This window comes from Tamandua tetradactyla, chromosome 3 (genome assembly GCF_023851605.1).
Source record: "Tamandua tetradactyla isolate mTamTet1 chromosome 3, mTamTet1.pri, whole genome shotgun sequence".
NCBI lineage: Eukaryota > Metazoa > Chordata > Mammalia > Pilosa > Myrmecophagidae > Tamandua > Tamandua tetradactyla.
This window is the reverse complement of record NC_135329.1, coordinates 88,866,259-88,892,981: the sequence shown is the minus strand read 5'-3', so window position 1 is coordinate 88,892,981 and position 26,723 is coordinate 88,866,259. Positions and strand designations below refer to the sequence as shown.

The 26,723-nt window shown below is 38.2% G+C and overlaps 1 protein-coding gene across 5 annotated transcripts in view; it reads left to right on the top strand.

Moving 5' to 3' along the window:
• Window positions 1-26,723, top strand: part of CNTNAP5 (contactin associated protein family member 5) — an 818,968-nt gene that overhangs the window by 408,906 nt on the left and 383,339 nt on the right. For all 5 annotated transcript variants that reach the window (XM_077153509.1, XM_077153505.1, XM_077153506.1 and 2 more), the window contains 2 exons: window positions 1,062-1,205; window positions 25,711-25,975. In XM_077153509.1, the coding sequence (XP_077009624.1) occupies window positions 1,062-1,205; window positions 25,711-25,975 (409 nt within the window). The remainder of the gene's footprint in view (window positions 1-1,061; window positions 1,206-25,710; window positions 25,976-26,723) is intronic.

The following is a 26,723-nucleotide window of genomic DNA, read 5'->3' as shown; positions in this document are numbered from 1 at the left end:
AAAACAAACAAACAAAATAAACAAACAAAAAACAAAGAAACAAAAAAAATTCGACAAATGGTGCTGCAATAATGGGATACTCAAATGGAAAAATAATGAAATGTGACCCTGCCATACAGTATAAAAAATAATAATAATTTGCACTGATGTATAAAATACTGTAAAGAAAACTGGCATCTCATATCGTGTCCAGAGACTACGGCCATTAATAGTTCAGTGTTTCCTTCAAGTCCACATCGCATACTTTTTAAAAAGAAGGATATTTTCCCTCTCTCCCTCTTTTTCAAATATTGCTGTACAACAAATACATTTTTTAAAATAAAAATCAAAACTGAGTGAAGTAAAGCATTAATTAAATCATTTAGAAATGGAGGATGACAGAGAAACCTACTTTTTATTGCTACCATACTTGACACCCAATTGGAACTCTTGCATTTTTCAATCATTACAGTCATTTCCCATTTTATCATGAACATTTAATAAGCCTCATTGTTGACTACTAAGTAAGATTCCATTCCATCATATTGATTCTTGATTATCTGCTTTACGAAAACCTCATTGGACATTTAGGTTATTTCCTATTTTTCATCTTTATAAATAATGATTTGGGAATGCCCTTGTGCATAAGACTTTCTCATTACAATGAAACCTTTTTAACGAGGTCTCTCTGTAGAGAGAGGTCCCTTTTGATTGTCTTTTGCCTTTAGTTTGGCTGTAGTCGCCAAGATGTTTTGGTAAGAGATAAATATAAAGGCATTGATTTTCTTTTCTCTTTTATATCCTTCCGTATGTTATCATTTTATTTAGTATTAAGAAGGTTCAGAAAGGAAATAAAAATGGTTTTGTAAAATAAGCCCCTACAAAGCAAGCAATTATAGTTATTTTTATGTGGTCTAATCAGTATCCTTTTAAATGTGTAATCAAGTGGCATCTATAATTATTTTAGCCATTTGGCTCATGCATACAACTGAATCTACTGAAATATGCTTGTTTATTTTCCTTTCCTGTTCCTTCAGGGCCTATAACTAAGAGAAGATTTTTATTTTTTCCCCCCCATAAAGCTTAGTTTTGGAGGAATTCCAGTACCAGGCAAACCTGGGACCTTTATAAAGAAAAACTTCCATGGATGTATCGAAAACCTTTACTATAATGGAGTAAACATAATTGACCTGGCTAAGAGACGGAAGCATCAGATCTATACCGTGGTAAGTCAACCCGTATTTCTGAGCTTGATGCTTTCTACTCCTGTGGAGCAAGTCCTGCTTTCCCCATAGCTCTGCATGATTGGTTTACAATATGACCATCCAGTTACCCTCAGTCTCTGTGGGGAACCTGGAGGGTGGGAGGGACTGGATCAGAGAGAACAGTTGTTAAGAGAAACAGACATATTAGACGTATCCAGAATGGTCCACTATGTTTCCTGTGTCAACTGTGGTTAGTGTGTGCAGTTCACCGTGACTTAATATGGATTTATTCAGTGCATATCACTGAAAAATGCAACAAGAAAACTGTACGTTCTATTAATGCTATAGCTTGGGATTTACATATTTTTCCATTTTCAACCAGGAAAGGTTAAACTCCTGGTGTTTTTGAGACTCCTTTTGTAGCATCTATCATGCTGACAAATTAACTGATTTTCTCATTAATTAATATTTGTCTCTCCCAATAGACTATGAGTTTCATGAGGGACTGTGTGTTCTTTTTCACCATTGTGTTCACAGAACCTGGGGCATTACCTTGCACATAGTAAGCACTTGATAAATACTTGTGGAATATGTGATGAATAAGTGTGCTGCTTTGGGAATCCCTGGATGATGGGTGATAGGACACTTAAGTGTACACTTCACTCTGGATTTATGAATGAACATTCGTGTTGATATGAACATATTTAAGAATCATTCATCAAGACTCACTGTATGCAGGGCATTGGATTTATTGGTATCAACATACATAGTAGCCAAATCTATCCTATAAAGCTTTATAGGACAGCATGAATACCTGGGGAAAATATTTTCTTTTTATCCTAGTGGGAAGACTACTTTTAATTCCTTTGTAATAAGAAGTGAGACTGCTACCCATGCACTATTTTCTTTACAATATATCACATTATTGCGGCATGGGAGAGCAAACTACTGCCTTGACTTTCTTTCTCAATACCCTTGCTGTTCACTCAGTATTATATAAATTATATTTGCATTTGTCTCTTTTCTTTTTGATAACAAATGCATTAATAAGTTTCCTCCGAGAAGCTGATCCTGAACTGTGTTTTAAGCCTAGAGTTGGTCTATTCTAAGAAATCTTAGCTAGCCTCCCTGGAGTTAGTCACAGATTCAGAAATTCCTCTAGCCTCTCCTACTTGGTTTCCTAAATTACCTACTATGACTTCTGCAATTTCACTTCATCCACCTTTCCAAGCGTATTTTCTGTTATCTTCAATAGAAGAGATCTAACATGCTTTCATACATTCTCCTCCTCCTGTCTGATATCTATTCAATGTCTTCATCATCTTTCTCAAAACCAGGATGAAAATCTGACTAAAATAACTTTTTTAATGAAGTCTTCCCAAACACCTTCAAGTCACATCACTGTATTTCTGCAGCACCCCTCCCAGGGTTTAGCACCTGACAAAGTTGGACAAACTGTATCCATGGAAACGTCTCCCTCTTCTGAACTCACAGCAATTGCTACTCTTAGATATTTATATTCCAGGGTGGCTAGCATGCAAAAATCTCTCTCTTGCTCTCTCTCCGCATATTAGAACACACACACACACACACATATATTTACATAACATGGTATATTATAGTGTAAAAATGTATATCAGATGCAATTTTAATATATAATTTTGCTAAAATAATCTTCAGTATCTGTATCAAAATAATAATCAAACTAGCTTACACTTTTCTATGTGGGCATTCTCTTTCAGAGCTTTAAATATTTCATATCTGCAATATAGTGATGCCCCTTCCTTTTCTTTATTGCTTCCTTTACCTTTCTCCCTTCCTACCTCCCTTCCTTCCTTCTTTTTTCTTTTTCTTAACATAATCTCACTTAACCTTAATCAAGATTCCTTGAGATCTACCTATATTGGATTTTGTGAGAGAATATATGTTCATTCTACATCCTGTAGGATTTTAAGGATGACCTATTATATATTATTCATCTTACTTCAGAGCAACAACAAAAAACACAAAAATATTTAGACATGAATTGCATTGAAAAGTTTCCTTTTCTTTCTTCTAGATGATGATGATGATAGTGACGATGATGATGATGATGATAATGACCGATGATGATGATAGTGACAATGATGATGATGATGATGATGATAATGACAATAATGACCACTGATCATTGATCAGTTGATGATGACTCCTTTCCATTATATTACACTTGAAAGTCCAACTCCCAGTCTTGAGGCAGCACTAAACAAAATAAATTCAACTTTGAGCTAGTTATCCTTTGAATGACAAGGACGCATTCAGGCCAGTTCAGAATGGATGGGAGGGGTGGTGAGTGTATGTACAGCTGTGGGACAATAAAGAAACTTCAAGAACAGAGGGCCAGTCCTGGAAAGTAGGACTGGAGGGTGGTCCAAGTTAAGAGCAGCTTTGGCAACCACAGCAAAGAGGGGGCAAGTCCCCGTTGGCACATTTTCCCTCGGGTCTGACCATTCCTTGTCTCTCCCATTATTCTCTGTCTTTTCATTGGCTTTCCCTCCCTTTGCCGTGTCCTCTCTTAATTTGGGTTTCCTTACAACATCAGGTCATCTTACACTTCAGCATTTCTCAGCTGTTGTGGTTTTTCTCTTTTCTTTCTTTGTTCCTTTGCTCCAGTTACGGTCTAGTTACTTTTCTTGCACATTTCCAGGTTCAGTTCCTGAGAGAGGATACAATTGGCATAAATTTTCATTCAAGGTCATGTCATACATGGTTGGTTAGTCCTAAAATTGGCCACCCTTGGGTCAGGCATCCAGCTCTGTGCCATCAGCCTTAGCCAGTGGTAAGATCACCTGTTGTTAGGCCTGAGTGCTTTCCTTCCAGGAGATGCTGGGGCTCTGGCTAAGACCATGTTTAGTGCACCCAGATTAATACTTAAGAACTGCCCACAAAGGAAATGCATTGTAGGTACTTTTGCCTTCTTTTGAATTTTCCCTTATATTCAAAACCTGGAGTGCTCCAAAAATAAAATTAGCTGGTCAACTGATAACCTTTAGGATGATTTAAAGTTTAAGTAATTTGCATTCCTTTGAGCAAAGGTAACATACAAATGTTTTTCTTAGCAAGGAAAAGAAAAGAAAATGTCCTGAAACATATCTTACATCAGGTAAATATATATTATGTACTATTTAACGTATACTTGACTTCTCTTTCCTGAAACTCATTTGCGTATAATATTTAGACTCTTAGTAGTTTTCCATATGTCTTAAACCTCCATTTTCCCCTCATTCCAATGGTAAGAACAAGGTACACACTCGTTTTCCCAAATGGGGGTCTAGTTCGTCCATTCGTGTATACTTTGATAGTCTTAAAAAGGCATTCCAATTTGTTTTCTCTCTAAAAAATGATCATCATCGTCATTGTCATCATAGATTTTCATCTTGGGATCTTTCAGAAATCCCAACTTAAGCCAAATCAGATGAGAAAACAGGTGAGTCAATCAAGCTGACAGCAACCTGAACCATTCTTGGGCTCTAATTAATCAATGGAGTTCATTGTGCATTTTAACCTGTGCTGCCTATTTGGGGATGAGAAGCTGTATTCCTTCTAGGGATGAAGCATGCGCCCATGAACCTGGCTCTGCCAACTTATTCTTAGAAGTACTTTTACTAGACAGGTGATACAGATAAACAGATGCAAACTACCATTATTTTTATTAAATTAAATCTCATTTTGAATTAATTGTACGTTCAAATATAGGGTGATCCCTGGTGTCCTTTACCCAGTTTCCCCCAGCGGTAATAGCTTGCAAAGCTAGAGGACAATATCACAACCAATATATTAACATTACTACAGGCAAATTACAGAACACTTCCATCAGCCCTAACTTCCCTCATATTGTCATTTTATAATCACATTCCCTTCTTTCCCAGCTTCATTCACTTCTTAACCTCTGGCAATCACAACACTGTTCTCCTTTTCTATAATTTTGTCATTACAATGTTTTCTAATGGAAGCACACAGTATGTTGACTTTGGGGAATGACTTTTTTCACTCAGCATAATGCTCTGGAGATGTATCCATTTCTTGCATCCATTTGTACTGCTGAGTGGTATTCTAAAATATAGATGTATCACAGGTTGTTTTCACCCAATGAAGGGTATCTGGACTGTTTCCAGCTTTTGGCTAGTATAGATAGTTTTTATTTCTGTTTTGTTTTGTTTTTTTCATTTATCTTTCTTTTTTTTTTTGCCTTTCTGTGGGTTCTTGAATGTTTTTTAGAGTCACATTTTAGTTTACCTAGTGTTTTGGAGTATTTCTCTTTGAAGATTTTTTTTTTTTTTAGTGGTTGCTTTAGGCATCACAGTTATGTATATACATAACATATCACTGTCTACTGGAATCATCATTTTGTCAATCTAAGTGAAATCTAGAAAATTGACTGAACTTCATGTACTTTTATTTTCCCTTATTTAAATATAATTGTCTTAAATACTTCCCTTACATGAATTTAAAAAAAAAAACATCAGTCAGTGTTGTATTTTTGCTTCACCAGTGTACATAATTTAGAAAACTCAAGAAAAGAAGGAAAGTCTGTATTTGTACATATGTTTACTTAATGTGTTCGTTTTTACTTCTATATGCTCCAAGGTTCCTGTTTTTTCATTGCTTCCTGTTTGTTCTGATAACCTCTTTTAGCTATCTCTTACAGTAGATCTGCTTGTGACAAATTCTCTTAGTTTCCTTCAATTAAATGTCTTGATTTCTCCTTTATTCCTAAAGTATACCTTTGCTGTGTATAGGACTCTGGATTAGTAATTCTTATATTTCAGTTGATTTTGACGAATCTTATTTAAGCCCTCTGTTTCAATGGGCCTATTGTGACACACCTCTGGCAGGGGAAAGGGGTGCCACCTTACAACTGCCAGGTGGCAGTAGATGCCCAAGATCTCCACTTGTCCTCCATCGATAGCTGAGGGGGAGATACTCTTTTTCACTTCTGTGCAGTATCATGGAATTTCAGCACCCCACTCAGCCCTGATTGGTACCTCCCTGGTTGAAGAGGAAGAAATGTAAATTGGCACACATCTTCCATTGATGTTACAGAGGATAGACTGTGTCCTTATCACTCAGAAGTGTTCAAAATCATGATTCTATACTAAGCCTTCTTGCAGCTAAGTGAGGGTTGAAGTCCAGACTACCTTTTGACACCACTGGTGTAGATAAGGGGATCATTGCTGTCTGATGGAGATGCAAGTCCCAATTTCCTGCTAGGCTTTGTCTAATCCCACTGTGGCAGAGTTTGGTAATATCTCATTGTCACCTGAAAAGAGTGCAAGTCTAGGATTCCATTGTTGTCATGGACAGCCTTTGCTGTCATGGGCAGATTTTGGGTACAAATTTTTTCCATGTTTTTTTTTTTTTTTTTTTGAAGTAGAATCGTAGTTATCTAAAAGTTTTCCATCTTACTAGTCTGCCCTTTCCTAGGGTAATTCTATGGCTGGAGTTAATAGGTATTTGTTAGAATATTTCTTGTCTGCACTTGTTGACATTCCCAAATTATTAGCTTCTTCTGCAACATGTCCAAAATATATCAGACCAAAAGCACATGCATGGAGTTTGTCCTGTATTGTTCCTTGGGTCCTGAAGTGTTTAGCTGGCCTGCCTTTTTCTGACCACCTTTCAGAGTCTTGTTTTGTTTGTGTTACATATACTGCCAATCATTTTTAATTGTACTTAGTAGATGTTAGAGGAATAGTATGTTACTCCAATTCCCAGAAGTAGAAATACTTTAATCTGCCATCTTTTTAAAACCTACGGCAGGAATAACCCTTGCTATCAATAATAGGCAATTCTGATTTTTTGTGTGATTGAATGATTGTATTGTCTGAATAATTATTATATTTAAATGACCTTGATGTTTATTTTTTTCCTTGAGAAGTATAATTTATGATGAACATTTCCTGTTTCTGGATTCCATCCTATCACATTTTTTGAAAATTTACCTTGGATTCCAGGGTATAATGCAGGCTTTTGGTGGCGGAGAATTGCACTTGGGTGAAATGTTGACAATGTTTTAAAATATCCATTGTAACTTTTTGACTCCTTTAGTTTGGGTAGTGCTTAGGTGGGTTCTTGAATCTGGTTCTAGGAGACCCAGTAATATCATTTGCCTATTAAACTCCCTGTAAAGCAAGGAATAGCAGACCACAGGTGGGTTAGTGTGCACAGCATATAAACTGTCCCAAATGCTCTGAATATCACCTTCTTACTTTCTGCATAGCTTGGCATATCCCAATTAGCTTAAGTCTTGGCTTGCTAATGACATTTTTCTTGACTCTAGGTTGAGTCTTGGATCATGTAAAGCACACTCATGCTTATCCTTTTCCAATATTATCTCCAAGAACTATTTCATAATGTCTCAGTTCCTTTGAGTTCAATCCATCAATGCAGTGGTATTTACACTGGGATCATACACTAGAGGAGTTTAGTGTAGACTAAAACCATGGACACTGATGCATCTGAAAAGCATGGAGGGATTACCTGTAATTGTTCTAGAGGCATGGCAGCACCACCTGCCTTTGTGCTAAAGGCATGGTGGCATCACCTGCCTTTCCAACAAGATTTGGCAGGGCAATTTAAACCATAAGAAACAGACAAAAATATTGCTCGTTTCCATTGTTTATAAATTAGAGCTGGAAAGTGTGAGCACTAGAGTCTTAGTTATAAATAACCAAGATCCCTGCACAACATTCCTAAAGGAAATCTCCAGTTACATTAAAGTGCTAGAAAATGTCTTTAATGTGTAGGTCTAATATATACAGTGGCTGAATGAACCGAACAACAAAGGGGGAATATGGTACGCAAGGTGAGACATGAATTTCTGATCATGGGTAAGCTTTCTTAGAGCTACCTTTCTTAATCTCCCATTCTTAGAGAATCATGGGCCAAAATTTTAATGCATGTTTTCATGTTTTTAAACTACCTTAGCACTTACCGAATTATCTAAAACTTTGTTTTTATTCTGCAAGTTTTAATTGGCAGTATTGTTCGTTAAGAGGCACAAAGAATCCATTCACCACTAATATTACATGAAAAAATTCCATGGAAATTGCTTTACTTACTTTATAAGCAGATAACCTTAGTTTAACCTTCCAATTTAAAAGCGAAAAAAATGCCTTATTTCCTTTCAAATTGCTTCCCCATCGCCTTGCTTAAGGAGTCATATGACTACCTGTACATATTTACGTCTCTAATCCTTTACCTTTAAAATCTTCATATGGGAAGATACGGCTTGCACTGTTAATTATCAAAGTACAAACTCCTTTATCCCCATAGCTGCACTTAAAGTTACCCCCAAAGATACCGTATAGCTAGAAAATCAGCTTTGCTTTAAGTCACAAAGTCACCATGGTGCTAAGTAAAGGTTTTCAGAAGGAATGGTACTTTTGAACTTTTACAGTGTTTACAGACTTTCTCCCATCTATTTAGTCTTGGGAAGTTCAGAATCTAGCAGTTGAAGCAAGGAATCAACAAATCAGGCAGCTAGAGTATGGTAATACCCATAAATTTCAAAATGCCACTCAGGGCTCAAGGAAGCATCAGCCTTTGCCTCATCTTGCACTAGTTTCTCTAGCAGGCTGCATTCAAGCAGCATCCCCATTGCAATCTGTCATTCCTTTCGTGTGGGACCTGCCCACTCCCTGGAGATTTAACAGCTGCTCCATGGGGATAATTCAATTTAGTCTTTATAGCTCTATTTGACTACAAGACGATCCTCACATCCTGAAATGCAGTAAAACTAACAGCTTAAAGTAGAAATAAAAAATGCCTCTCAATTCTTCCTCAAATCCCCTACTCTATGCTAATACAGCACCTTATAATAAACAATCAGAAAGTAAATGGCCCATTGAAGTGTGTGTACAGTACCTGTAATGTGGATTATTACATGCCTAATATAAGAAATATATTGCCCTGCTACTTTCCTGAAAATGATTAATTTCATACCTCCTACTCTATAAGAAATGATGCTTTCTGTTGAGCTCTCCTTTCTGAGTGTTATATCTCCTCTCCCAGACTCAAAGAGAGGAACATGATTGTCTGGGAGTCGGCTGTAGCCTTACTCATTTCATCGTTGGTCTTAAAATATATTATGTAAATGTTTTTTCATTTAAAAGCAGAACACTGACTGTATGTTTGATGTGTTACTGTATTGTGTCCTCAATAAAAGGAAGCCCAAACAATTGCAGAAAGCAGAATATGCTTATACTACTAGCTTTGGAGCTAATTGGCCATATGAATTCATTTTTTTACCTTTGTGTTCAAATAACTGAACTCAGAGAAATAGACAGGCATTGGCCAATACTTAGCACATTTAATCCTACTCATAACTCCTTAACTGAAATTGCTGAATAGTCGCAAACTGCCTTTCTACCCAAACTAGAGGAAATGTCTAATGGCCTCACTCAGGCTAGTACTCCTGGCAGTACCAGAAGTAACTTAACATTTGAGACGTCCCTAGGTTCTGAATCCCTATTCCATGGTTCATTTGGCTATGAGACTTTGGGCAAATTGCCCAACTTTGGTATCCTCATACGTAAAAATGGGGATAATCCTAACCTACCTCACAGTGTTATTGTGAATATTAAATATATTTCTAATGTGTTTAGCACAGTGTTTGGGGCACAATAATCACTCAATCAGTTGGTGCTATTATTAAGCAAATTCACAAACATGACTCAAAAATAATTTTACAAGTTTTAGAATAGAGGATTGAAAATGAAGATTGATTGGGTCTAATATGTGAATTTTTATCCCAGTTGCTACCCTATTTAACTTAAATTGACATACTAGTCAATATTTATTTGCCGTCATTATTGTATAATATTTAAAGTCACAACCAATTCTTACGTTCAATGATTCCAACAGATAATAAAAGTAAATTGAATGTAGCTCATGTTCCAGCCCCTTAATCTGAAGTTTGGTTTGCTCCCAACAGGTATACATGATGAAGTGGGTTTTGGGTAAACATCTCATTCATTTGAGGAAACTTAAGGACCAGCTCTGGTGCAGAGTTGATCAAAGGATGAACTCCTTTAAAAGGAAACATTTATAAAAGAAGTTGCCCTATGGACTTGGATGTAACAGGCACATCATGAGAAATAATAGTGGTTTTTAGTGAAGTTTATCATCATTTATTTGTACACCTGTTGGAGTGTAGGCATTCATTTCTTGCAGTTCTAAAGCCAAGAAAGCACTCACGCAGAGATAAGAATATAAATGCACTTGGGAACAGGCATACATTCACATCTGCGTGCGCACGCACACACACACACACACAATGGCTGCCCCCTTTGTCCTATGACCGAGAAGCTCATGTAAATTGCTCATAGAAAACCCCGTATTCTCTGCTGAAGCCTATAATCTCTTCAGCGTGTCCCTGGGATCATGTTTCATCTCTGCAAGTGTGCTCTGTGATAAATGACACTTACCCTTGAGAGAAGTCATTTGGAAAAGCAGGCAACGTCTCATGCATCCTCTCTCCACAACTGCTGTATCCCCACTGTCCCCGAGCAGTTTGACTGTCAGGATCTGTGCTAGGAACACTTCACACTCTGGAAAACGTATTTCCAAATTATTATCTTCAAGAGCTGTTGCTTCCATGTCTTCTTTGGAAAAAATTGAATTAAATAGTTTCAAGATCACACAAGAAATAATGTCTTAATCTTCAAATAAATAAATCAAGTTTCATCAACTGTGGAGTGGTCAAACTCTCCAGAAATTGTTTGATCTTTAACAGTGTTACGGGTTAATTGATAAGGTGGTCGGTTTCATTAGCTCATCTGCGGCAATTACTTCTTGAAGTTACTAAAGAAAAATTATTTAGGATGTTTTAATTTTTTCTATATATTCCATGATGAAAATATAAAGGATAGAGCACCCAACTATCCAAAAGAAAAAGGACTGTTTTTATCTATATTTATTTCATTTTAATATTTTAAATGAAATTTTATATAATAACATATGATACATTAAAATGTAACAAATTGTTTTTAGGGTTAATATTTTTCTTATTATTTACTGTTTTTACATTTTAAAAAATTCAATTTCTTTATGTATAAGCATTATTTAAGCATTAGATTGAGCCACCAAGTTTCCTTTATTAATCTATCATGTCAAAATTTGAGTGATTATTTAGTTTTTTCTGCCAAAAATAATATTCATATTATAATCATGACTCAGACACAATTTTCTGAATTGTAGAATAGAGGACTGAAAATGAAGATTCATTGGGTCCAAGATTTGGCATTTTACTCAATACATGTTGTTAATTTACCCCCTCCTAAAAGAGTACACTAATTTACAGCATTGTGCAATGCCTCCTGCATATTTTGTCATTTTCACCCCATACATTCCAGTCATTTGAATATTAAAGTGTCTTTTAAAGGAGTGGAGCCAAATATAAGTTGAATCTATTCAGGTACTTTACGTCTATGCAAACTTCCACTTCATGAGCTGAACATTCTCTTTTGATGCTTCCCCACCCCACAAGATTTAGCAATGTTAGTGTTAGGTCGGGGGAACAGGGAAGGTCACCATGACTCGAGCTGTGTAAAATGTGTTGCCCCTTCTAGACGTCACCTAACTCCCTTGCCTAAAAACTGCCCACACCAGGTCGCAGCGGTGAACTCACAACTCCCTACCTTGAGTTCTATGAGTAATGCCCGGGAGTGCAGGAATAAACTCACTCACTCGAAGATTTCTTGGTCTGCCTCTTCTCTCTTTCACTTCCAAAACCTTTCAGTCTAGTTCCTTCATTTGCAGATACCTTATTTCATGGAGCTATCCTAGAGCCTGGGTCTCAAATCAGGATGCTAAATCTAGAAAGGCAGTAAACAGCAAATTTGCAAAGGCAGAAAGTAGACTAAAAGTTACCAGGTAATGGGGGAAAGAGGGATGGGGGAATTATTTCCTTCTGGGTATACAGTGCGTGTAAGTAATGATTTTGAAAGAAAAATAATTTCATACTCAGAACAACACAGGACACTCTGTAGGTAGAATTGAAGATAGAAACTGATTCTCACAAGAAATTCTTTCTTATATTTCATGTAAAGAATTTGAGATGCAGCTGAACTTCCTCTTTTGCAATTATTTATTATTTTTTTTGCCTGACATTTCTTTTCTACAATAGTTTAACTGAGCTTGTTGCTCCATTCCCAGGTCAACCCATTAATGTATCAAGTCTCCCCATGGTAGCCTGGCAATTACTTGTTTCTTTCCCCATATTGTAACAAAAACCAAAGTTTGTCTTGTGTCAAAGGAAGTAAACCCTTTAAAGGGCATTCCTATTTATCCCCATTGCTTTAATATAGTCCAATAGCTTAATAAACATCTTACCTTTAATAAATAATAATGAAAATTAAAAAAACAAGACACTAAAGATTGACTTTTAGGAAAGTAACTTTACTTATTTAGGAAAGTAGTTCCAGGAAAGCAACTAGGCTTTTAGGAAAGATCAAGAACAAGACTAAATGGTCCTATCTCACCTCTCTGGGTTGCATTCCATATATCTGATAGAAATCCCATATCTGAATAGATCTGGGCTTGGCTATATGCTCTAAATATCAGATTTGGGGTTGACTGTATGCTCTAAATATCCCTGTTTTCCTTCAGTTGTGCATGTCAAAAGATGGAAGTTTATAAACATATGTTTGTCCAGAAGAGTGCAAGAACCACAGATGAGAATCAGACCCTGAGGACATAATATCTGATACATTATACAATGTAGCTTCCCAAGGTGAATGCAAGGTTAGGCAGCCGCAGAAGATGCCCTTATTTCTCTGGGCATTCTTTGGTGACTGTTATTTATTTCTCATGCAAGGCCAAATGTGTTACTCAATCTTCGACCAATAGCAATTTTCTTTTCCACCTGCGTCCAGTAAGCTAGAAAGCAGCTGAATTTCATCAGACTTTTAATTCAGAGTAGTAGTTGGCAAGAACAAGCAAAAGCTGCATTCTGATCATAAAAAGCCAACCATCAATGCTATGGCAGATAAACATTTTCCAGAGCTCCTTTTAAAACGGATTTTTTAAATTATTTTCTCTTTATCAAAGTACCCCATGATGAAAAAAAAAAAGCTATTACCATTAATTGGGCATGTAGTATTTGCCCTACAGTCCATGAGGTGATTTTTATATTTACCAACTTTTATCCATGGAATAACCCAATGAAATAGATTACTATTTGTCACTCCATTTTGCAGTTAAGAAAAATGAAGCTTTGTAATATTAAAGCAATTTTCCCAAGAGTCATTACTAGTACATGTCAGAAACTGGTCTCTATTGTTGGTCCTTCTGATGGCAAATCCATGACCCACTGCTGTGATATACTTTGTGCACACTTTATACCCTGCTCTAATCACTGAACTACTCCATGTTTACTGAAAATTATTCATACATATAACACTTTATCTTAATAATTTACCACAATTGCTATAACCATTCCTCTGTAATTTGATATTTAGTTTAGTTTCTAAATTTTAACTAAAAGAAAAGCGCATTATGAAAATGATGACCAATAAATGTTGAATAAGTAAATGAATTTTTATGAGAGAATGGAGTAATTTGAATTCCCAGTAAGGAATCCAGCATGCCGAATATAATATGCGTTTAATAAATATTTGTTTAAACTTAATGTTGTGATGATTATATGAAAATAGACTGGTCGGTGATCTGGTTGACTCTCTATTTAATACTGCAACATCTTAAGAAGGGAGCTTGATCTTGCCATGCCTGGAAACCTATACATATAATTGAGAAGTCCTTAGCCCCATTTGACTCTTAGCTTTTTGAAGATATAGGGTGAGAAGATGGTCTTTGGGGATTATCTTTCATCGCTAATATTTTCCACCTTTCTGATTCAGCAGAAGTGTTATGACTTTACTTAGAACTGGTACTGTAGACATCAGGAAATGCAACTTCTCTGATTGTGTCCATAGATAGCTACAGGAGCTTGACTGAGAAACTTGCTTTCTAGATGATCTTCCAATTCAAAGACTTGATTAAGGAGAACTGCCTAAAATCTCTATATTTGGATTTGAGTAACATGCCTGTAATAGTTATCTATAATATCACCTCCCTCCAAAACAAAGAAAAACGTTGAGACCTTTATGCATGTGGTCTTATTTCCTCAAATAAGGAAGCCCAGGGAAGACAATACAGAACCTGCCTGGCAGCCCCGTGAAGTAGTCAGGAACTCAGGTCCTTCTAACCTTCTGTTTGACGATTCTTCCCCAGTGGCTCCCATCCACAGGATCCCCAAAGGTAGATGAGACACAAGGCATTGTGTCTATACCCCACACTGAAGGAAGGAGGAAAAGGGGAGGCAAAAAGTGTATTCTTCCCACATGAATCAGCTCCCCTTAAATTCCACCAGAAACATCTACCCTGGCCTCAAGGGCCAGAACCTTTTCACCCCGCCACACTTATCTGCATAGGAAATAGGAAATGTCATCCAATTGGGAAATCATTACCCTGAATAATTTGGAATGTTGCTACCTAGACATTCAGGGAGAATGGATTTTTGAGTGAATAACTGGAGATCATCCCACAAACCCTGTGGTCTGTATCCGATCATCCTACTGGAATAAATAATAAAACTTCTATCTCAGTGCCAAAGGAGGAAAGCTCATTTCTACCATCACTGTTATAAGGATGAGCTAGATTTTCACTGTCCAGTATGGTGGACACTGGCCATGTGTGGCAATTGAACATGTAAACTGTGCCTATTAAGGGTGAAACACACACATACACACACAATAATGTAAAATATCTCACTAATAATTTTAATATGGAGCATGTGGTTAAACAATGTTTTTTATATTGAATTAAATATCCAATATTAAAATTGAGTTACCTTGTTTCTTTTTACATTTTAAAATATGGCTATCAAAATTTTGTTACCTGTGTGACTCGTTATATTTTTATTAGACTGTATTAAACTAGACTATTTCCAAATATGTCTTTTAATTATAGCCTCTCATTTTTTAAATCTTTTGTGAAAACTTTGAAAAGGTTTATTTAGATTTCCTATATCAGAAATCATTACTGCTGAAACTGAGAAATTGACTTTTAGAATATACTCATTAATGACCTATTAATTTGCGTACATTTCCAGTCTGGTTGCTGGCCCTAGCCCTTTATGCTTACTTCTTGCTTTTTCAGTATTACCCAAGAACTAAGAAGCACATATTATATTTTCAAAGATAAGATCATTTTTTCCTCATTAGAGCGAGTTAAGTCTTTTTTAGATATGCTGGCCTGCATGTGAAGTGTAAACGTCCTTTATTTGTGGGATAAGAACCATAGTCTGGAGAATGTTGTTTACTCAAGAAGAAAATGTAAACACATCCACACGCACTCGCATGCACACATTCACACACATACATACACATACACAGTCACACATACTCTTACATACACTCACACACTAACACACACACCCTTGCACACATATACATATACCTAGTACACACTCTTACTCGTGCACATACTCACATATCTACTCACCCATTCCCACATTGATGCAATATATATATACACTCACATATACATATACATACACATTCATACCCTCACACCCATTGAAACACACACACTTACATAGACATTAGTGCACACACCGCCTTCCCCCGGCCTTACACTGTAATTGTTAATCTTGTCTCCTAGAGTGGAGTAAACACATGCCCTAGGGCTAGGAAGTACATTCTGATATTCTCCAGGAGTGGACACCATTTGAAAATAGTTCTCAGATTTCATACCCATCTGCTTCTCCCCGCCCACCCTACAACCTGGATTAACTGCTTTTATTCCTTTCTCTTGATAATTCACACAATACCCCTAATAGAATTACTAATCCTAAATAATATTCTCATAAAAGATTTAAGTAAAGTTATAAGATACATGAAAAAGTCTTTAATTTTTTTATTCTAAACTTATACTTCCCCCTTTTTAAATAAATTGAAACTAGAGAAAATTACAATTATTTAAATTTCAAAACTCGATCATTCCACCAACCAAAGATAGCAATTACTTACCAAATTAGCCTCTGTTCCTATCTCTCTCTATATGTATATTTTACCTGACTCACCCACGGAAGTTTTTATTCCGTTCATTTCACTAGTACCCTATTATACACATTTTTCATACTTACCACATTGTTATTAGTGTCTGCAAAACAGTATGTCAAACGTCTGTATCATAAATAACTTAACAATTACCTTAATTTTAATTCCAGTTCTGTATTATTATAAATAATGTGCCTTAGCTTATAAATCTTAGTTGAATTTCAGATTATTTCCTGAAAATGGTTTTCTTGTAGTGGAAGCAAAATGTCAAAAAGGATGAATGCTTTTAAGCTTCTTGATTCATATACATTTCCAAACAACATAATTGGTTACAGAAATGAAAGAGCATTCAGGAAACAGTTACATCCTTAGCATCCACCTTGCAACTAAGAGGATTCCAGGTTAGTCAAGGTTCTGTTTTTTGTTCGCTTCCCGCTCCGTGTTCCCATCTTGCCTGCCCCTCTTCTAGTGTTTCGTCTCAACACTATTTGCAAAAGTCAAACCCTCAGTGTGGATGCTCATCTTTAGTGCTCCAGGAGCAAAAACAAAATCCTGGGCTTGAAACAAGAAGCAAGAGTAGGCCTGGAGACAGTGGAGTCCAAAAGCTGAGTCCAAAGTCTAGGAGCTGAAATGGAGAACTTGATTGGATTGAGTCAAGAATATATCTGATACGCGGCTCTCGGGTGGGTCCTCATTTACACAGGCCTGCAGGTAGCCAGCTGGTGTGAGGCCAGAGGAGAGGCTGGGCTCGGTGGGAGACAACGCGCTGGCCTGTCCATATGCCTTAGCCATAAGCAGGGCATTCTCTCCAATATCAAGCATACGTCCCTCTTGGGTGTGTCTCAGATGAAATCCCAGGGCGCATGGTGCCTATTCTCAAAAACCTCCTCTGGCAGAAGCAAAATGTGGCTTGTGTATGCTGACTCATTGCTTGGTGTCCTTTAAAATCGTAGGATGCAGTCTGTTCTTTCTCCCTGTCATTTCCCCCTTCTGTTCTTTTCTCCCTTCAACCAAATCCTGCTCTCAGCCCTGCTCCTTCCTACTTATCTTCTGAAATTCAGATGAAAGGTTACTTCATGAACCTCTTTTACATACTCACCCAGCAACGTATACTTCTTCATAAAACTCTATTTCTATGTCCCTTCAGTGTAAGCACTGGAAGAGCAAGACCTGACACTACCTGTCTCCTAAGCTGTATCCCTTTCCACTAGATTGAGACCTGACTCTTACAAACTGCTTAATAAGTATCTGTTAAGTAGATAGTTGAATTAATGTTAAATATTAATTTGTGAATTGGAAAAATCACTTTAGAATACAGGACAGCCTTTTCCCTATATTTGCTGATATCATTCCAGTAGGTCCCAGTCATTTTCAGATGAATTAAATTAGAAATGGTTGTACTCACTTGGAAAATCAAGAACTGGCTTTGAAGTCTTTCCCCACAAATTGGATTGAATCGAGATAGTTTTTTCCCAGCTTATAAATGCTTGATTGGCTTTTTTGATCCCGTCTAGTTGAAACTCGGCCTTGCTCTGCTGGCTTTATTTTGTGCTCACAAGGGTGTCCTGATGTCTGGATCATGATTAAAAACATAATAAACACCAATGATGGAAATGCTTTGTAAATAATAGCACAGCACAATAATATAACCCCTGTAAGTGGCACATTTAGGAAACTCTGAAGCCAGCTACAGAAGTCGAACTTCAAGCTGGGTCTGCTGTATCTCCTTGGCATCTAACAAATTGGTTTTCCAGTGCTGTGGGATGGTCATATAAGAGCCCTATCAGAGAACCCACCAAGGGGTAGACCAGGAACCCACCAAGTAATGGACCATGATATCCTTGCAGCTGCATTTGAGTACTGAGAGAACTAGACTGCTCTCTCACCCTGCCCATGCCTGCCCAGGCTGTCCCTTGCTCTAGCCACTGCCTTTCTTACTAGGCTTGATTTAGAGTCACCCTACCAGATCATGATCTCTGCCCTGACAGCCCCAACTTGTGATCTCAGGTCACTTTGCAACAGGCAGAAAGCGGTCCATTATCCAAATCTTACTCTTCCCAGGTGACCCAAACCCAGACCAAGGTCTTATTGCCCAGCTGTTAAACATTTTTAGTTGGGTGAGAGGAGACCAAGGAAAAAAGAATCAAGGAGCACTGACAAACAACCTGATAGAGAATATGCTAGACACCATTGATCTGGCATGATCCCCACGTGCCTTAGATGTAGAGAGTCTTTATTTTCAGATGATCATGTAAATCAGAGCAGATGATAACATCCTGGAGACTTCCACAAGCTAAATGGCATGAGACACTAGTAGTAGGCATTCACAGCTGTCTTTGGGTCATGAATAAGTCTAGAAGGAATGCACTTGTGAAACCAAGATCACTAGAAAAAAGATACCACCTGTCATCATTGACCAAAAATTGACTGGGAGAATAACGCCCACCAAAAAGAAATTCCTAGGAGTGCCTTCCTCAGTGGTGGGCCCGTGGTGGCTTTACCAGCTTTAGCAGTAACCTATATTCATACACAGTGCCATGTGAGAAAACAGTCTTGAAACTGGGTGGATCATTAGCCTAGGAATAAAGCAAATGCAATTCCTGGTGATGAAATTCAAGCCAGGTTATCTTTTGCTGCTATGGTGTAAAGTTTATTCTGTGTGTATATGACTTCAATTGAAATAAGCAGAGCATTGTGTTCAATCATAAAACTGTGAAATGGGTGCATATTATGCCATTTGTTTAGAGTATCTTTCTTATCAGTTCCTCCAGCTCTATCCTAGTAACTCATGGCAATTATGTCAGTAATGTAGGCTTGACATAAATACCTGATGACAACTGAATTAGTGACAGATCCCGTTTTAGTAACATTTAGGAGACAAATATGGAAGACCAGTAACTCACTATTCCATCTGTCCCATCTATTATGAACTAGCATTGAGACCATTATGGGATTTCACCCATTGGGTACCTCAGCAGAGGAGAGTCTTCTGAGGTTGGTCCTTCCATATGAATGTAATATGTCAGTTCATCTGATTTTATTTGTAGTCATCCTGCAGAGTCTCAAATGGTACCAAGTTCCCCCTGTCACAAGTCTTCAGGCAGAAAAAGTCCCAGGCATCATACCTTGGCCCATCAGCTATCAGGAGATCATAGTAATTATGTTGTTACTACAAGATCTCCCTTTTCAATGAGCCACTCCACTGCAGAGGAAAGCTTTTACTAGGATGCATTTTATTGGATTTCAGTCAGCATTTGATGAAGCTTGAGATGGGGTGGCAGAACAGCCCGCATCAGATGGAAGGAAGGCAGCTGCCCACAACCTTCATTCTCTGTTGTTTTCTGCAAGTTTTTGTTGCATAGCCCCTAGCTTGGCACCTTAGCTAGTGGCTGCATATCATTTCTCCCATTTTATTATCTACATGGACTTTTCAGCTCTGGAATTACTGGTTCAGTTTGACCTTAAGCTAACATTCTATTCACAAATTATTTAAGGAGAATTTTCTTGGGAGTGGTGGGAGAATATTCAGTTTGTTGCTGTAATTGGGTAAGAGTGCTTAAAAGACTTTGGCTACATATGTTTTTAAATAAGAAGCAGTACTATATTTTACTTACTAATTTTTTGTTGATACACACATGATCGTCTATGGTGATTCTTGCTTTGTTTTCACAGAAATTGGTAGGGAAGAGGCTAGGATTTCCTTCTTTGTATCCAGAATCATTAAGAAAGGTCTTTTAAGTGTAAATCATTTATTTTGCATCTCAGGCCAAGAATAAACATGACTCAGAGAGACCCTTGCTCCCCAGTTAAGAAAAACTAGAGAGGAAGAATGTGGTGTTCAGTTTCAGATAACCAAAGAATGAGGGGTTGTGGGAACTTGAGAATTGTCCAGTCCAGCAACTTCTTGTTATGAAAGAGGAAACTAAGCAGCTAGAGGTGACTTGCTTCAGGTCACTCAGGAAGATGGAAGACCAGGACAAACAGAAAACAACTAACCAGGGTCAAGTTTAGATACTTAGTCTCATTTAACCCTGACTGACTCTCCATCATTAATTTCCTGATTACAATAGCTAAATCGGAGTTCAGCAAAAATATATGTGGTTTTCCTAGTAAATATTGATGAGAAGAATCCAGTTCTGCCTAAATTTAACATCTTTATTTCCATCTTAGAATTTAAAGCAAGATACTCTGTACCCAGTTGCAAAAATATCTACATAGATATTTAAAAAGTAGCCAATGATTGTGATTCATTAGAAGAAATACAGTGAATTTCTGCTGGTAACATGTGTGGGTAGAAAAGGATGGAGAGGGGATCCACTACTGGGAAGGGGGTTAAGGCTTAAGGCAAAGAAGAAGGTAGGATCTACCTTGGAGGGGATGAAGGAGGTAAAGAGAGTTAAGAGCTTCAAAAGGTCACTCTGGTGGAGGAAAGAAGGGAAGAAATGTGTTTATGGGATGAGTTGCCATAGAAACAAAGCAAATTGATTGGCTGGATGAGCGGAAACACACATGCTCATTGTTAGTGTGTCTTTCTACTCTAGTGGGGGTGGTGCTCATGATCATTGATAATAGCAAGGCAGGCGAGTGAGCATCTTACAGCAGGCAGGGGCCATCTCTGTTCTTTCCCGTTTGAAGTCAAACCACCCCATTGTCCAAGCTGGAGGAAAGGTGGGAGCCAAACTTGACCTTCTTATCCATTCATCCACACAATACCTCCTGTCAGTGTTACTGCAAACCATCTCCAGAATCTGTTTCTTTTCCTCTTCCCCACCCCGCCCCCCTTGCTTCTGTAGACATTGGCATCTCATAACTATAATACTACAAGAGATTTCTGAAGGGTTGTCTGTGCCCACTCTTTATGAAACACAGTAAACTCTCTATTCCCCATCTACAGCCTGTCTGATTTGCTTACAGCACAAAAGTGACCTTCTGTCCCAGCCTTTACATCAGCTCTTTCTTCTGACTCCTTCTGTATCAATTTTCTAGGGTTGCCTTAACACAGCACCACAGACTGAGTGGCTTTAAACAACAGTAATTTATTCTCCCATAGATCTGGAGGCTAGATGGCTAACCTTGCAAGTTCATGTTCCCTGTGATGGCTCTAGAGAAGAATTCTTCCTGACCTCTTCTGGTAGCCTCAGTCATTCCTTGACTTGTAGCTGCATCACTCCAATCTATGCTCCCTTCTTCATATGACTGTCTTAATTCTCTGTGTGCCTGTGTATTTCTCCTCTTCTTATAAAAACATCAAAATTATATTGGATTAGAGCCCAACCTACTCTGGTATGGTCTCATTTTAATTTGATTACATCTACAAAGGCCTTATTTCCAAATAAGGCCACATTCTCAAGACTAAGAGTAAAGATTTCAATATGTCTTTTTGGGGGATACTAGATAATTCATGACATCTCCCATTTCCAATTTTCCATATCACCAAGTTCTAGTACCTTAGTATGGTCAAAACTACTCATCTTTTCAATTGAACCATGCTTGATGTTCTCCTGGTTTTCTGAACTGCACCTACCTGACCTTCTTTTCTTAAATAGGCTAAAAAGCTACCAACCTACAGGTCTTTGTAAAATTGCTTTCCTCATTTTCCCATTATTTACTCTTTCTCTCCTTTCAAATCTCACTTTAAATGTCCCCTCCTCAAGGAAATGTTTTCTAATATTACAGATTAAGGCATGCTTCTTTTTTATGATTCCATGTCCTTCTCTTCATAGCAATTAGTGAACTAGGACTTCTTGCTATCATCAGAAGACCAGTGACAGGGAGCCTCTTTGCCCTTCTTTGGAAGAATGAATCATTAAAAAGTGCTACTGCTATTGGCCCACACTTGAATCTTGTGTTTCAATGCCTACCTTCTCTATCTTTAGGAGGCCCTCAAGCCATATTGTTCAGGTAGGAGACAGCAATTAACATTTTTTTGTTTGTTTTTTTTCATAGGTATGGGTACTCTCTCTAAGACACTTGTGAGGGTTTCAAAGATCTATTTTCCTTTGGGAAAGATCAAAATCTTTTGTCTGAGAAAAGTGGTGGTCTGTAAACCTCTATTCTTTGAAGGTTGGGAAAAAAAAGGCTATGGTGGGTCCCCTGAGAAGGAAAGCAAACATTGTTTGAGGGCCCCCAAGGAGCAGATGGCTTCTCTATCTTTAGCACAGCACTTCTAGGGCACTTAAAGAAGGATGGGCAGCATGCAGGAGAACAAAAATAAAGGGCATTAGAAACCGTCATCTTGACAACCAAAGGAAGGGCTCCTCTCTGGGGTATTAGTTCTCCAAGGCCATTGCTGCCTTAAAGGTTTCTCTATAGACTTTGTCAGGGATAAGGCACATCTCCAGGGGGTATGGCAATCCACTCTATAATTTGCAGGTATCAGGGTCACCAACCCCAAAACATGACTTACATGTCTTACATGACTATCCATCACTAATAACACATTAGTAAGCACTATGGATAAAACAAGTTTTACTCACATATACGAGAGACAGAACAAAGTCAGCACTAGTGGTGACCAATCTCCAGTGGCCCCAGATCTGCTCTGTAGCTGGCCGAGGGGCATGGTCTGCATGTAACCACTTGTGTGTGCTCTAAGTGGTAAGATTCCTGTAGGTAAGATTTCTTAAATATATTATTTCAGTTAAGGTGTGGCCCCACTGAATAGTTGGCCTTAACTAGGATTACTGGAGTCCTTTACAAGTAGAAGAAATTCAGACATAGAAGAGAAAGCTTTGGGGAGGAGCCAGAAGCCAGAAGTCAGTGGAAGCCTGAAGAGAAAGGTGAAGACATTGCCATGTGCCTAGAAAGCCAAGGAACCCAAGGATTGACAGCCAGCTGTAATGCTAGTGACCTGGGAGGAAAAAAGCCTCCCAGTCTCTGAAACCAGGAGACAATATATTTCTCTTGTTCAGCCAATCCATTGTCTGTTATTAGTCTTAACCCAAATACCTCCATTGCCCTGAGACTGATCATCCCCGGCTCTGGATCCTGTGAGTGTTCAGAAGAAAGTTTGGGTTGATCTAATTTTGTGTTTTAAATAAATCGGGATAAAGAGGCCTTTTAACAACCTCCTCTGCGTTGGCTTTCAGCATTCTCACTACCTCTCAGCCATCCCTGCTCCAATATAGCCTCAGACTTTGGATACACTAGCACTCTGGCAGACTTGCTACCAGCAGAGCAAAGAAAGAAGGAAGAAAAGTTCCTACCATCTCCTGAATGTTCTTTAGGATCATTTGTGAATTTTCTTCCAAAGAACACCTTTGCCATGAACACTCTCCTGTCAGTGGGGATGTTTTCATTTTTGAGAGGAAATTCATCAAAAATCAAAAGCAGCAATGAAATTCCATGAGCAAATTGGTAGTTTTTATAAAACAGTGGTCTCCAGGGCAGAGGAGGGAGGGTACAGAGGTGGTGGCTAAAAGGAGTGTTCTGAGTCAGACAGACCCATGTGCCTCTCCCAGCGTCACTGCTAGTGCGGTGCATATGGGTTTGGCTAAGTTGCTTCACTTCCTTAAACCAGTCTGTGCATTATTTAAATGAAGAAAGTGGTATTTTGCAGTGTTGTTTTGTAGAATGCATGAAGTGCTTAGCCTACTGCCTGGCAGGGTGGGGCAGGATAAAATATGGGGATTTTTTTAGAGGCAGTTTCTTGATGGTATTTAAGACCCTACCATTTGACATCTAAATAAGTTTCTGAGGGTGTTAGCATGAAGGAAGAAAATGTCTAAACCTCGAAGACCAGATTCGTGCAAGAATACACTCATGGTAGCGGACATATGTGTGGATCGTTAGAAATAAACTAGGGGTAGAAGTTTACCTTCTTTTAGTTTCTTTTAATTTCAGTGAGGAAGAATGGGTCCTCATATTTGTTTTCAATAATATAAGACTCCCATAAACAAGCAAGGATGGGATCTGGGGAGGTTTTTCTGGAATACAAGTCTTTGGGAGTTGATCCATTAACTTGCTCTGAGAGGTGTCCTTGGTTCTAATTCAATCATTCTTCACCTCTGCAGAAAGGCGGAATTCAGGCAGCCATTCCAGAAAGCGTATTCCCATGTGGAACGCATTCCTCTTTTTTTTTTTTTTTGCACAAGTGGCAGTGGAAGCTCGCTCAGAAAGGCTGAACCACCATATAATGAAAAAGCAGCCTTTCAGTGGCCTTGAGAGAGAAGATTTACTGGGAATGTGATGTGCCTATGCTATTGGGATGAGACTAATGTGTTATGCTTATCTGAATAAGCTCACTGCACTGTTGGAAGATTAGTGCTTGGCATTTAAAGGAGGCAGATGGTAGGAATGGAAACTAGAATGTGGCTGTCTATAGGGTTTACAATATAAATCCGAAATGGTTTTCCTAAAGGAAACCTGTTTACAGTTCATAAGGTGTAACAGGCTTCCTCCTTCCTTTTCTAGTAGAAGTGACCCCAGCACAGGCTTGGTTAAGTACTTACACATATTTCTTTATTTTCCCTTAGCTTCCTGATGTTTAAATATACCCTAGACATCCTCAGATAAACTTAGACCAGTGTTCCCTTCACTTTTGCATAGGATAATCATTTTACTATTCATCCTGGCTCTAGTCTATCTACACTTAATACTCCTCACCCCAGCCCTCTACTTCACTCCCCATGTAATTGAAAATATTCTCAGTGAATTGATAATCTGGTTGATGTCACTTTACAACTTCTAAATTAGAATGAAAACTATTTAGCATGGAATTAAGTGTCTTTCAAACTCTGCCTCCTCTCAAATTCTTTCTAACCTTACCTCCTTTCATGCCTCCTGGCATTTCCTGCCCTATTTTATGCTCAGAAATGCCAAGTTCCCTGCAATTCCCCAGGGATCCCCTTTTGCTGATTTTCCCCAAGCTTTTGCATGTGCTCCGCCTTTGCTTAAAATCCTACTCAGTCCCCACTCACTCCCTCACCTTCCCACTCTCTTTTCCACCAGTCAGGTCCTGCATTCCCCCTCAGCACTGCTTCCCTTGGCAAACCTTTGCTGACTTCCTTAAACACACTCAGTGTTCTGCCAGACTCGTAGGTGCTGGTATCGCTCTTTTAGCACATTCCACATTGTATCAGAGTCTTTTCACTTGCATCTGCTTAAAAGCTAGCCCAGGGTTTGGCACATAGTTGACTGCAATCTGTATCTGTACAATGAGTGAATGTAATTATTTTTATAAGGCTGAATCCTAGAAAAATGTGGCCCTCTTTGCAGATAACACTGTGATCCTTAAAACAGGAATGGAGAACGTTCTTACAGGTGTGTCTTAGCCAAACTAACATATTTTTTTCTCCTTTAAGATCTTGCAGTGGAATGTGGAATGATCCTGAAATTAAGGTCAGCGCCAGGTGGTTGTTTATATCAGCTGTCAGATTGCAGAATAAAAAATGGCTCTTATATGTTTGATTTTTATTGTTTTCCAGGGCAATGTCACTTTTTCCTGCTCCGAACCACAAATTGTTCCCATCACATTTGTCAACTCCAGCAGCAGCTATTTGTTGCTGCCCGGCACCCCCCAAATTGATGGGCTTTCAGTGAGTTTCCAGTTTCGAACATGGAACAAGGATGGTCTGCTTCTGTCCACAGAGCTGTCTGAGGGCTCGGGGACCCTGCTGCTGAGCCTGGAGGGTGGAACCCTGAAACTTGTGATTCAGAAAACGACACAGCGTGTGGCAGAAACCCTCACAGGTACCATCTGCTGACAGTGTCCTCACAATCCTTTCCCTGTTTTGCCGAATACAGTGGAGGTTGAGGTTCTGGCCAAAATATACAGAATCCAGCTCCCAGATCTATGTGATGGGCCAATATTTGCAAATTTATTCCAAGTCTGAAGAGGCTGCAATTTTCTCTTATAGGAATAAAGACCAAATTTAGAAATGCCTACATAACCATTGGCCAGATACTTCATTGCATTGTACTCAACAGTCTCATGCGAAAAGTGGGAATTAAAATTCCTATATAATATTATTGAGCAGTGTAAAGACAGTTTATAAAACATATTGCTGAATCTTCTTCAGGCAATGCATATCATATGCATAATCTCATGAAATCTTCACTAGGCTTATTCAAGGAAGGAATCAATCTCCACTTTGTAACTAAAAACATGAAAAGTTACAAAGGTTTAATAACTTCCATAATTACATGTCCATAAGTGACAGAGTTGGGATTTCATTCTGAATTTGCTAACTTCGAAGTCCGTATTTTCCCTATATATTGTGCTACCATGGGACTCCTTACAGCTTCCAAATTCTATTTCAAGTAAAAAAAATACCGTTTTTAAAAAAATGTTTTTTAAAAGCAATATTAACTAAATATTTGTTTTTATGGCACCTGGGCACACGGAAACTTAAGAAAATGATGTTCCAGTTACTGAAGTTTGGGAAGCACTCACTTTTATAGCAATATAGCACAGAACCTAATGTGTAGCATGGGAAAC